Source organism: Balaenoptera borealis (assembly GCF_965194805.1).
Source record: "Balaenoptera borealis genome assembly, chromosome: 12".
Taxonomy (NCBI): domain Eukaryota; kingdom Metazoa; phylum Chordata; class Mammalia; order Artiodactyla; family Balaenopteridae; genus Balaenoptera; species Balaenoptera borealis.
The window spans coordinates 78671510-78684764 of NC_138869.1; the positions used below are offsets into that span (position 1 = coordinate 78671510).

General features: G+C 35.4%; 1 protein-coding gene across 10 annotated transcripts in view; it reads right to left on the reverse strand.

Annotated features, from left to right (window-relative positions):
• SUPT3H (SPT3 homolog, SAGA and STAGA complex component) overlaps positions 1–13255 on the reverse strand; it is a 441526-nt gene that overhangs the window by 218176 nt on the left and 210095 nt on the right. For all 10 annotated transcript variants that reach the window (XM_082347635.1, XM_082347640.1, XM_082347634.1 and 7 more), the window contains exon 3: positions 5529–5613. In XM_082347635.1, coding sequence (XP_082203761.1) covers positions 5529–5613 — 85 coding nt within the window. The remainder of the gene's footprint in view (positions 1–5528; positions 5614–13255) is intronic.

Here is a 13255-nt window from a genome sequence, read left to right on the forward strand (position 1 = left end):
TTATAAAAAAGGCAATTTCATTTGGTTCAAACTATTATATAACAAATAATTTCTGAAGTATAATTCAACTTTAAAGTCCTATGACTTTAATATTCTAACTTGTTCTTGAATAAAGTCAAAAGCTTTATATAGATTTTAAACTATATGTTTTCATGATTTAACATATTCTATAATCTTCACGCAGAACTCCAGTGAAGAACAGTTAACTGGGGCCTGAGCTGGTCACAACCTAGCAAGTGGAACAGAGTAGAGTTAGGTGGAATCACTCAGACTGGAGGGCAGGCCTGGCTGAAGAACTGAGAAAGAATCAGGGGTAGGATGAGAGGGCACAGGTCTCAAATGGGAATCACAGGTCCAAGAAACAAGAGACAAAAGAAAAGATTTAAAGAAAACCTCTTCCCAAATGAAACAACACGCAACCGCTGCCAAAATGATCCAAGAGACTGAAGAATGGATTTTCTTCCCCTTTAAAGTTTTAGATTAAGGTATTAAGGGCCGGCAGTTGAGGAAAGAATGACTCAACTGAAGTTCTAGCTCACTACCCCAGTACTTAAAGGTGCTTTTTGAACAGGAGACACAGCACCACAGAGCTTGTAAGAGTGGAATCACATTCTTCTCTTCTAAATAGGCTGTAGCAAGAATCTAAATGCTTCTTATTTCTTCTATAAGTTATGTATTCCCTTTGATAGTACACTATCAAAGCACTTTGACAGATCACTCTAGCATTAACAGAGCAAAGTCATAGGGGGAAAAAGTATATCACATAAAAACAACTTCCTTATTATATTTGTCTATGAACTTCTGTGACATACATAACACTGTTTCCACAGCTTTTGAGGAAAACTAAAATTCCTTTAAAAAACATCATTTCCTTCCAAAATTAAAAAGTATGTTTTCTTGAAAAATTGAAATTGAAGACGGATATGGGAAATATGGCAACAATGTGCTATATAAATCCATTAACACTGAATACCTTCCTGGTTAAGCAAATGAAGTCGACCTGGTAAAAACCAGGTAGAAGTGGCTCCTGAGCTCAGATTTCCATTTTAAAAGTCATACCTATGCTGTCAAACATTCCAATTTTAATCTTTCAAGAATAGCCAGAAATCCTAAGTTTTTATGTAAAAGTGATCTAATTTTAAAATGTTGGCAACTAAATTTGTATCTTAATATAGTACAAGTAAAACCAGATTCTATGCTACATCTATGCATAGGTCAAGAGTTTTTTACCTCTATTCTGATGCTTACTTTCCTCAATTAAATTTAATAAATATATGTTGAATCCTATGAAAGATTTAACATATATTTTTATATAGACACGTATATACAAAAACAAGAAGAATTCCAGGCTAGATACCTCTTGTCAAAACCCCCATCTCTCCCTGTGAATATCAGCATTACCAGTTATCATAATGTTTAAAAATTAATTTATTTAAAAAAAATTTTTAATTCAATTTATTTAAACTAAAAAAACAGTTCATCCCACTCCACCTCCTGCCTCTGGCAACCACCAATCTGTTTCTCTGTTTCTACGAAGTTGATTTGTTTTTCTTTTAGATTCCACATATAAAAGGGCTCATACGGTATTTGTCTTTCTATGTCTGTCTTACTTCACTTGGCATAATATCCTTGAGGTCCATTCATGGTATTGCAAATGGCAAGGTTTCATTATTTCTTATGGCTCAATAATATTCCATTGCATAGTTATACCACAATTTCTTTACCCATTCATCCATAGATGGACACTTAGGTTGTTTCCGTATCTTGGCTACTACAAATAATGCTGCCACGAACATGGGCATGCACACATCTTTTTGAGTTAGTATTTTCATTTCTTTGGATAAATACCCAGAATTGGAACTGCTGGATGATATGGCAGTTCTGTTTTTAATTTTCTGAGAAACCTCCATACTGCTTTCCACAGTGGCTGCACAAATGCACAATCCAACAACGCACAAGGGTTCCCTTATTCCACATCCTCACCAACACTTGTTATTTTTAGTCTTTTTGATAACAGTCATTCTGACAAGTGTGAGGTGATATCTCATTTGGTTTTGATTTGCATTTCCCTGATGGTTAATGATGGTGAGTATCTTTTCAGGTACATGTTGGCCAGCTGTCTGTCTTCTTTGGAAAAGTGTCTATTCAGATCATCTGCCCATTTATTAATTGTTTATTTTTTGCTATTGAGTTGTATGACTTCTTCATATATTTTGAATATTAGCCCCTTATCAGATATATGATTTGCAAACATTTTCCTCCATTCAGTAGGTTACCTTTTCATTTTGTTGATGGTTTCCTTTGCTGTGCACAAGCTTTTTAGTTTGATGTAGTCTCACTTGTTTATTTTTGCTTTTGTTTTTGGGGTCAGATTCAAAAAATCATCGCCAAGACCTATGTCAAGGAGCTTAGTGCTTATGTTTTCTTCTAGGCATTTCATGGTTGTAGGTCTTACATTTAAGTCTTTAATCCACTTTGAGTTAATTTTTGTGTACAGTGTAAAAGAGCATCTAGTTTCATTCTGTTGCATGTGGCTCTCCAATTTTGACTGCTTTCTCGTAAATTAATTGACCATATATGTGGGTTATTTCAGGGCTCTTATTCTGTTCCACTGATCTACGTGTATGTTTTAGGCCAACACTTGTTAGAATGGCTATTATGAAAAAGACATGAGATAACAAGTGCTGGTGAGGATGTGGAGAAAAGGGAATCCAGTACTTTAAAACTGTTGTGCTATTTCCTTCTAGTCTCCATATTTTCATGAAAATTCTGCTGTCGTTCAAATCATTGTTCCCCTATGGTAATAAATCTGGGTGCTTTTTTTTTTTTTTTTAATTTATTTATCTATTTATTTATTTTTGTCTGCCTTGGGTCTTCGTTGCTGCGCACGGGCTTTCTTTTTAGTGGTAGCGAGCTGAGGAGGCTACTCTTCGTTGCGGTGCACGGGCTTCTCATTAAGGTGGCTTCTCTTGTTGCAGAGCACAGGCTCTAGGCACGCAGGCTTCAGTAGTTGTGGCACATGGGCTCAGTAGTTGTGGCTCACGGGCTTAGTTGCTCCGCGGCATGTGGGATCTTCCCGGCCCAGGGCTTGAACCCATGTCCCCTGCATTGGCAGGCGGATTCTTAACCACTGCACCACCAGGGAAGCCCAATCTGGGTGCTTTTAAAATTTATATTATGCCGTTCATAGTCAGCAGTTTGAACATGCATTTCTTTGGGCTTATCCTTTTTGGAGTTTGCTCAGCTACTTATATCTATAGATTTACGTATTTTAGTAAATTCCAGACGTTTTCAGCCATTATGTAATTATACAGAAAGCCTATTTGCAATAGCAAATAAGAAGGTTAAATACTTAGGAATATATCTAACAAGAAATACATGAAGCCTATAAAAAGAAATGTTAAAACACTCATGAAAGACACAAAAATAGTCTTGAAAAAATGTAGACATTCCTTTTTCTTAGACTGACTCAACATTAAGATGCAGTTCTCTTTAAATTGATTTATAAATTCACACAATCCCCATAAAAATACCAGCAAGTTATTTTATGGAGCTAGAAAATTCAATACTAATGTTCACATGGAAAAATAAACATATAAGAATAATCAGGAACACACTGAGAAAAATTAGAAGGGGCGTCCAGCTGTAACAATCTTTAAGATATACCATAAAACCTATATAATTAAAAATGTTGTATTAGCACATGTGTAGACAAATAAACCACTGGTATAGAATATAAAATCAGAAATAGACCCCAATACATATGCTAATTTAGTAATGATAAAGGAGGCATCTCAAATCATTAGGGAAAGTAGATACTTTTTAATAAATGATGATGGTATAATTGGGTAGTCATTTGGAAAAATCTATAGTTAGATCCATATCTCACACAATAACAAGAATAAACCACAAATGGTTAGGAATCTAAATGTTAAAAATGAAACCATACAGATACTAGAAGACAATATGGATGAATTTCTCTTTAAACTCAGTATAAGAGAAGTGTTCCTAACTATAACTCAAAATCCAAAGGAAATAAAAGATTGATGCATTTGACTACATTAAAATAAAAATACTTGTATGCCCCCCAAAAGCTCATAAAAACAAAGTCAAAAGATAACTGTAACTGACACAGAAGAAGAAAATATTTGTATCATATGCCACAAACAAAGGACTGATATACCTAATATTTATGAGACACAGGACCAAAAACTTGAGAGAAAAATGAGGAAAGGACACGAAAGCGTTCCTAGTGGCCAACACTGAAACAACTTGAGAAATAAAAATAAATAATAATATTACTGCATAATGAACCAAAGAATAAAATTTAAATACACATTAGTCCGTACATATGTACATTAAAAATTTAATAAATAAATGGTGATAAAGAATAGCTATTCCTTTCAGAATAACTGCAATTAAAAAAGATAAAAGGAAAGAAGAAAATAGAAAATCATTACTATGCAAATACCACAGTAATAACTGTCTCAGACTACACCCACTGATGAATGTTAAAATTAATAGGCAAAATTTTGCAGAGAAACAGTATTTGCATAGTCACAAAATATCTCCCACAAGACATTTATTAACAACAAAATGAAAAAAAAAAAAAAAACTTCATTATAGTGGAAAAATTTAGCATATACCACTTTACCCAAGTTATCAAGGTTAATTTAAGATCACAAACAACACATCAACAACATGAACCCACTGATATGATACAGTGAGAAAAGCCCATCACTTCTGTGGTATTCTTGCCAAAAAGGCATAGCCACATTCTAACCATAAGAAAACATTAGACCAATTGACAAAGAAGAGCATTTTACAGAATAATTGTCTAGTACTTTTCAAAAATGTCAAGGTCATGAAAGACTTTAAAGCAAGACTGAGGAACTACCACAGATAGAAGACCACAAAGACATGACAGCTCACTACAGTGTGTTATCCTGGATTAGCTCCTGGAACAGAAAAGGGACATTAATGGGAAAACTGATGAAATACATATAAGGTTGGTAATTTTATTAACAGTATTGTACCAATGTTATTCCTGGTTTTGATAATTGTACTATGGTTATGCAAGATGTTAACAGAGGAATGTGAATTGTATATGAGAATTCTCTGTGATATTTGTGCAATTCTCTTTCCAGACATCTAAAATTCAGAATAGAAGTTTTTTTTAAACGTTCTGAAAAAACTATACTGATATAATGATAAAAAACAGATCAGTGTTAACCAAGGTCAGGAGCTGGAGAAAAGACTGATTACACAGAGTACAAAGGGATGTTTTTGGATGATGGAAATATTTCTATATAATGATTGCGTTGCTAGTCACATGACAATATTCATCTGTCAGAAGTCATGCACTGGTGAAATTTTGTTACATGAAAATTATACTTCAATAGAGCTGACAAAGAATTCCAAATGTAAAAAAATGTAAAAAAAAAAAATTCTTAAAAATATCTTGGGTTGTGATGCCAATATAAGCGGAATGCAGAGGAGAGATACCAAATAAGATTATATGCTCTTACCAGGTTAATTAACTGAGTGTGTACTACATCTTCTACCAAAACTGCTGTTTCATGAAGAGGCCTCCTAGAATCACCTAGAGAAAACCTGCAAAGAAAATCAAACATACCAATTATTAAGGACTGTAAAACTAAGAAAGGCAAAAGTGAAAAATATTTATCATAATACTGTTTAATAAAGTACAAATTGTCCTCTCAAATGACAGAGCACGTATACAATTTTCTATGGACAAAGAATTGCATCTTTCCTACATAAGCTGAAACTTCCAGAGAAAAGTGCAGTGTCATCAATGTTATTTCTTGATTTGTGTAGGCATTTTTGAGGGCATTTACTATTTCAAAATGCAAAATTTTAAAGACAACCACTTCATAATATTGGCAACCAGAAAACTGTTACCATATCCAAATAACCAATACAGCTGGCCCTTCATATCTTCAGGTTCTGCAGGTTCCTCTGATTCAACCAACCACCAGTTGAAAATATTCGAAATAAAAAAAAAAAACAGAAAGTTCTGAATAGCAAAACTTGATTTTGCCATGTGGTAGCAACAATTCACATATCATTTACATTGTATTTATAATTATTTACATGGCATTTACTTTGTATGAGGTATTATAAGTAATCTAGGGACAATTTAAAGTATATGGAAATTTCCCCGAAGAAGATATACAGATTGACAATAAACACATGAAAGGATGCTCAACATCACTAATCATTAGAGAAATGCAAATCAAAACTACAATTAGGTATCACCTCACACCGGTCAGAATGGCCATCATCAAAAAATCTAGAAACAATAAATGCTGGAGAGGGTGTGGAGAAAAGGGAACCCTCTTGCATTGTTGGTGGGAACGTAAATTGATACAGCCACTATGGAGAACAGTATGGAGGTTCCTTAAAAAACTAAAAATAGAACTACCATATGACCCAGCAATTCCACTGCTGGGCATATACTCTGAGAAAACCATAATTCAAAAAGACACATGCACCCCAATGTTCATTGCAGCCCTATTTACAATAGCCAGGACATGGAAGCAACCTAAGTGTCATCAACAAATGAATGGATAAAGAAGATGTGGCACATATATACAATGGAATATTACTCAGCCATAAAAAGAAATGAAACTGAGTTATTTGTAGTGAAGTGGATGGACCTAGAAACTGTCATACAGAGTGAAGTAAGTCAGAAAGAGAAAAACAAATACCGCATGCTAACACATATATATGGAATCTAAAAAAAAAATAAAATGGTTCTGAAGAACCTAGGGGCAGGACAGGAATAAAGATGCAGACGTAGAGAATGGACTTGAGGACACAGGGAGGGGGAAGGGTAAGCTGGGACGAAGTGAGAGAGTGGCATGGACACATATACACTACCAAATGTAAAATAGATAGCTAGTGGAAAGCAGCCACATAGCACAGGGAGATCAGCTCGGTGCTTTGTGTCCACCTAGAGGAGTGGGATAGGGAGGGTGGGAGGGAGACACAAGAGGGAGGAGATATGGGGATATATGTACACATAAAGCTGATTCACTTTGTCATACAGCAGAAACTAACACACCATTGTAAAGCATTATACTCCAATAAAGGTGTTAAAAACAAAAAAGAAAAAAGAAGAGACATGGGACACAGTCATGAGTAGATCACTTTCACTGAATTTCCTTGTCCAAGATTCACTTAGGAAGGCAAAGTGTGTTATTTTGAGAGGCATTTGAAGAAAATGGTAACTTTAACATTACCATGGAAGACTATGTGTGTAAATACTACAAATAATAATTCTGTTTATTAAATTAAAAAAAAGTATGTGGAAAGATGTGCATAGGTTATATAGTAAATGCTATGTCATTTTATATAAGGGGCTTGAGCATCTGACGATTTGGGTATCTGCAGGGGGTTCTTAGAACCAATCTCCCTCAGACACTGAGGGACAACCGTACAGTAACACAATAATAGCCACATAGAAAACTAAAAAAGCATGTGATGTAATTAAAATGAAAACTGCTAAGAAAAATGCATGTAAATGGTGTAAACTATTATTTCAAATTATATACAAGCAGATTATCAAGAATGGATGACAAAGCTGATCTTAAAAGTCCTCTTCTCAATTTTCATATTGTGGACTAGATGGTCCTGGTAAAGAACATTTGAAAATATACAGTAATATATTAAAGACTTATATTTAAAGCATGCTTTAACCAGCAGGAGAGAAAACAAAAAAGAAGTCAGAGAAAATGAGAAAACAGTTTCACAGGATAAGAGAGCCCTGGAGCCAAAATTTATTCTGAAAGCATCTACTTCTTTATAGTAGCCTATAGCCTGGATTTCAACCAGCACAGTTTTCAAGGTATAGGAAAGAGGGCTGGGACCTCAAGAGAGGTATGAGGTCAGTTTGAGGAAACTACTCTGAAGCTGAGAAAAGCAACACCCAGATGGTGATACTTTCAGTGTGTGAACTAGGAAAATACCACTCCAAGGAAGGCACTTTGCCTGTCTTACCCCAGGCTGAGTGAAAGAGAAAAAAATGTGGTACTGGCACAAACAGACTATAGGAAAAGAACAGAGAGTCTAGTAATAAACATATAATGGTCAACTGATTTTCAATAAGGGTGGCAAGAGCACCCAATCTGGACAGTCTTTTCAACAATTGGTGCAGGGAAACAAGATGTCCACATGCAAAAGAATGAAGTTGGACTCTTACCTTGTACCATATATTAAAATAAACTCAAAATAGATCAAAGACCTAAAACTATAAAACTCTTAGAATAAAACAGAAGAGGAGATCTTCATGACCTTGGATTTGGCAAAGGTTTCTTAAGTGTGACACCAAAAGCACAGGCAACAAAAGAAAAAAATAAATTGGACTTCATCAAAATTAAAACCTTTTATAAATCAAAGAACACTATTGAGAGAAAAAATAACCCACAGAATGGGAAAAAAAATGTTTGAAACTCATATATCAGATAAATAACCAGCATATACAAAGAACGCCCACAACGCAAAAAAAAAAAAAAACCCAACTTAAAAATGGGCTATAGACTTGAATAGATATTTCTCCAATGAAAATAAACAAATGGCAAATTTCAAATGAAAAGATGCTCAAAATCATTAGCCATTCGGGAAATGCAAATGAAAAAAAACATGGAGATACCACTTCAAACCCATAAGAATGGCTATTATCAACAAAATGGAAAATAGTAAGTGTTGGCTAGGATATGGAGAAATTGAAAATGCTGTACATTGCTGGTGGGAATGCAAAATGGTGCAGCCACTGTGGAAATGTGCATGATATGTAGACACCACCCGAAACTGAACAGCTGTAGTGCTATAGTCCCCTTCTGGAACACCCCTGAAAGACAGTGGTAAAGGGAAATCCTCCCAGTGCACAGAACTTACAGCAGTGCTCTTAGTTGTTTACTTGAAGGAAGAAATAGTTAGATGTGTAATTTTATACTGATTCATGGGCTATGAGCAATGAGTGGCTAATGGAAAGGGACATGGAAGGAGTATGTTTGGGAAATTGGTAAATTTGGGGAAGAGGTAGACAGATGTCTCTAAACAGGAAAAACAACAACTTGAAGACGTCAACTATATTTCAATTTAAAAAAAACTAAAAAAAAAATGAAGATATCTGTGTCTTGTGTGAATGCTCATAGGTGACCTCAGCAAAGGAAGATTTTAACAATCAAGTGGATACCATCAGCTTTTCCCGAATCACCCCATCACTGCCCAATGGGCTTATGAACAAGGTGGCCGTGGTGGGAAGGATGGACTTCCACTCACCAAGGCCACTGCTGAGTGTCCATCTGTCAGCAGCAGAGATCAACACTGAGTTCCCTATATGGTACCATTCCCCAGGGTGATCAGTTAGCTACCTGGTAACAGGTTGATGCCATTAGACCACTTCCATCATGGCAGTGGAAGTGTATTATTCTTACTGGAATAGACACTCTGGATATGGAACTGGCATCCCTGCATGCAATGCTTCTGCAAAAATTACCATCTGTGGACTCAGAGAATGCCTATCCACTGTCATAATATTCTATACAGCATTGATTCTGATCAAGACACTCACTTAACAGCAAGAGAAGGGCTACACTGGGCCCACACTTATGGAATTCACTATTCTTAACATGTTCCCCACCATCATGAAGCAGCTGGTTTGACGGAATGATGAAATGGCCTTTTGAAGACTGAGTTACAGTGCCAGCAAGTTGGTAATACCTTGTAGATCTGGGGCAAGGTTTTCCAGAAGACTATACAGTCTAGAACCAGCATCCAATATATGGTGCTGCTTCTCCCACACATAGAATTCACAGGAGGTCTAGGAATCAAGGGATAGAATGGGAGAGGCACCACTCATTATTACTCCTAGAGACCCACTAGCAAAATTGTTGCTTTCTGTTCCCATGGCCTTATGATTTGCTGGCCTAGAGGTCTTAATTCCAGAGGGAGGAATGCTTTCACATTTATGCCATTGACACAATTATTCCATTGAAATGAAACTTAAGACTGCAGCTGAGTCACTGTGGATTCCACATGCTTCTGAATCAACAAGCAAAGAAGGAGTTACTGTGTTGGCTGGGGTGAGTGATACTGACTACCCAGTGGAAAATAGACTGGTGCTCCACAGTGGAGGTAAGAAAGAGTATTTCTGGAATATAGGAGATCCCTTAGGACGTCTCATAGTATTACCATGCCCTGTGATTAAGGTCAATGGAAAACTACAACCCAATCGAGGAAGGACTACTAATAGCTCAGATCCTTCAAGAATGAAGGTCTGGGTCACTCCACCAGTTAAAGAAACACAACCAGCTGAGGTGCTTGCTGAAGGCAGGGGAATACAGATTACGTAGTGGAAGAAGGTAGTTATTAATACCAGCTACAACCACATGACCAGTTATAGAAAGAGGGTTGTTAACGGTCATGAGTATTCCCTTCTTTTGTTATGAATACGTTTGTGTGTGTGTGTGTGAATGTGAGTGTTGGGGAAATATCTGTTTCCTTCCCTCTCTTATTCCCTCATCATGTAACATAAAATGTATTGGCCTTACAGTATTTAATTGTTATTCATTTTATATCATAGTATTTAAGCTAGGAACACCAAGGAGAAGTATAAACGTCACTCAAGGACTTAACCTCATCTTGTGGGGAAGGGGTTATAGCGCATTTTCAGTTGTGTGCTGGATAACTGTATCACGTTAGGCAGAACTATGACCTTGTTATTGTCTTTATTTGGAGACTAAGTATAGTTTAAGGAGATATGGGTGCCCAAGTTGATATGGGTGATGGTTAATTTTATGGCTCAGTTTGACTGGGCCATGGGGTGGTTAACATTAGTTTGATATGTATTTGAAGGTATTTATGCGTGAAGGTAACATTTGAATCCGTAAACTGGGTAAGGCAGATTACCCTCTCCAATGTGGGTGTGCCTCATCCAATCTATTGAAGGCCTGAACAGAACAAGAGGAGGAGTAAGGGAGAATTCACCCTATGCCTATCTTCAAGCTGGGACATTGGTCTTTGACTGCCTTTGAACTCATTTTGGGACACCATCAGCTCTACTGCTTCTCAGATTTCCATACTGTAGTTTTACCCTCCCCCCATCACATTTTATGTTGTTGATTTCACAATGTACATCTTTTACCTTGTGTATCATTAACAAATTATTGTAGTTGTGATTATTTTTACTACTTTGGTCTTATAACCTTCATACTAGACGTGTAACTGATTTACCCACCATTAAAACATTTGTGTATTCTGAATTTAAGCAGTGGAATTTGTACTTTTATACATTTTACTATTACTGACTAGCATCCTTTCATTTCAGTTCAAAGAAGTCCCTTTAACATTTCTTATAGGCTAGTCTAGTGGTTATGAACTCCTTCAACTTTCACTTGTCTGGAAAATTCTTTATCTCTCTTTCAATTCTGAAGGATAACTTTGCTGGGTATACTTTTTTTGGCTGCCAGGAAAGCAAGAGTAAAACATAAATCTATTAATATAATTAACTACATAAAATATTAAAATAGAAAAACTATATGATCATATCCATAGACGTAGGAAAATCACTAAACAACCATTCACGACAAAAATTTTAGCAAAGTACGATTAAAAAGATTTTCTTTAATCTGATGAAGAGAATCTACCAAAAACCATATAGGGAACAACATACTCAGAAGCATTCAAACCTTTTGAAATTCAGACCAATATAAGGATTCCCACTATCACCACTTTTAGTCAATACAATACTTAAGATTACAGCGACAACATAAGGCAAGAAAAGGTTTAACCTATATAAGTATTGAAAAGAAAAAGCTAAACTGTTCTTATTCACATATAATCTGAGTATCTACACAGAAAACTAAAAATAATGGGGAGACAAATTATTTCAATTAATAAAGGAAGCCAGCAAGTTTTTCAACTATAAGAGCAATCTAAATATCATCAACACAAAGGCAGAACTCACTGAAACAGACAGCAGAGTGGTGGTTACCAGGGGCTGGGAGTGGGGGAAACAGGGAGATGATGCTTAAAGGGTACAAACTTCCAGTTAGAAGATGAATTAGTTCTGGGAATGTTACATACAGCACAGTGATCATAGTTAACAGTACTATATTATACACTTAAAAGTTGATAAGAGAGTAAGTCATAAATGTTCTCACCGCAAAAATGAAATGGTAACTGTGTGACGTGATGAAGGTGTGAGCTAAAGCTATGGTGGTAATCATTTTGTAATAAACAAGTAAATCAAATCAACATATGTACTCCTTAAACTTATACAATATCAATCGTATCTCAATAAAGTTGGGGAAAACAGCACACAAAGATAGAAAATGCAATTAAAAATATATAAATTGGCTCTAAACTTTATGTGAGAGAGTCAAGAGCCAAGAATAGTCAAGACACTTTTGAAGTACAAAGTAGAAGGAGATTTCCTACAAGACTTATTATAAAGCCATAGTAATTAAGGTAGTGTGCTACTGGTGCAAGGACAAACAAATAAACCAACAGAACAGAAAGAGAATAAAAAGTCCCCATTAGAGAGTAAACTCCACAATGGCAAAAATCTTCTGTTATGTTCACTGACATATTCAATATTTAATTCTTTGGACTGCTGGAACAAAGTTTCTCTTCCATTATTTTAAGTTAATTTAAATCACACCAAAGAAAAAGTACAAAGTTATCAAAGGGAAATAATTGACTCAAAGATAAAATAATGAATGCAATTCACATCTCTAGTAAAAAGAATATTTTAAAATACTTCTTATATTAATAAAACGTACAAATAATTACCAAGTTTTACCTCAAGCTTTTATATACTTTTCTACTAAAAATAATCATCATTAACATAAACATGTAGAGTACTTAAAACCAGCTAAAGATATAAATAGGGATGGGATTGTGATGAGTATATTATTTTAATTTTCAGGGTTGTTAGTTCTTCAGCTTTAATTTGCATTTTTTCTCATATTACTTCTGCTAAGTTTTTTTTCCCACATGCAGAAAGCTAGATACTGTCTTAATGGTTTCTGGAAAATAGAAATGAAAGCCACTGTACCTAGCCATAGTCACCTCTTTTTGCTCTGCAATGTTTATAATATTTTTAAGTCACTTAAAGACAAAATCCAAGTAATTGGTACTTATACATATCTTTTGATTCCCCCCCCCCCCATTAAACACCTATCTTACTACTCACTGATGCCTTGACTGACTTGTCTTGGGTCTATTC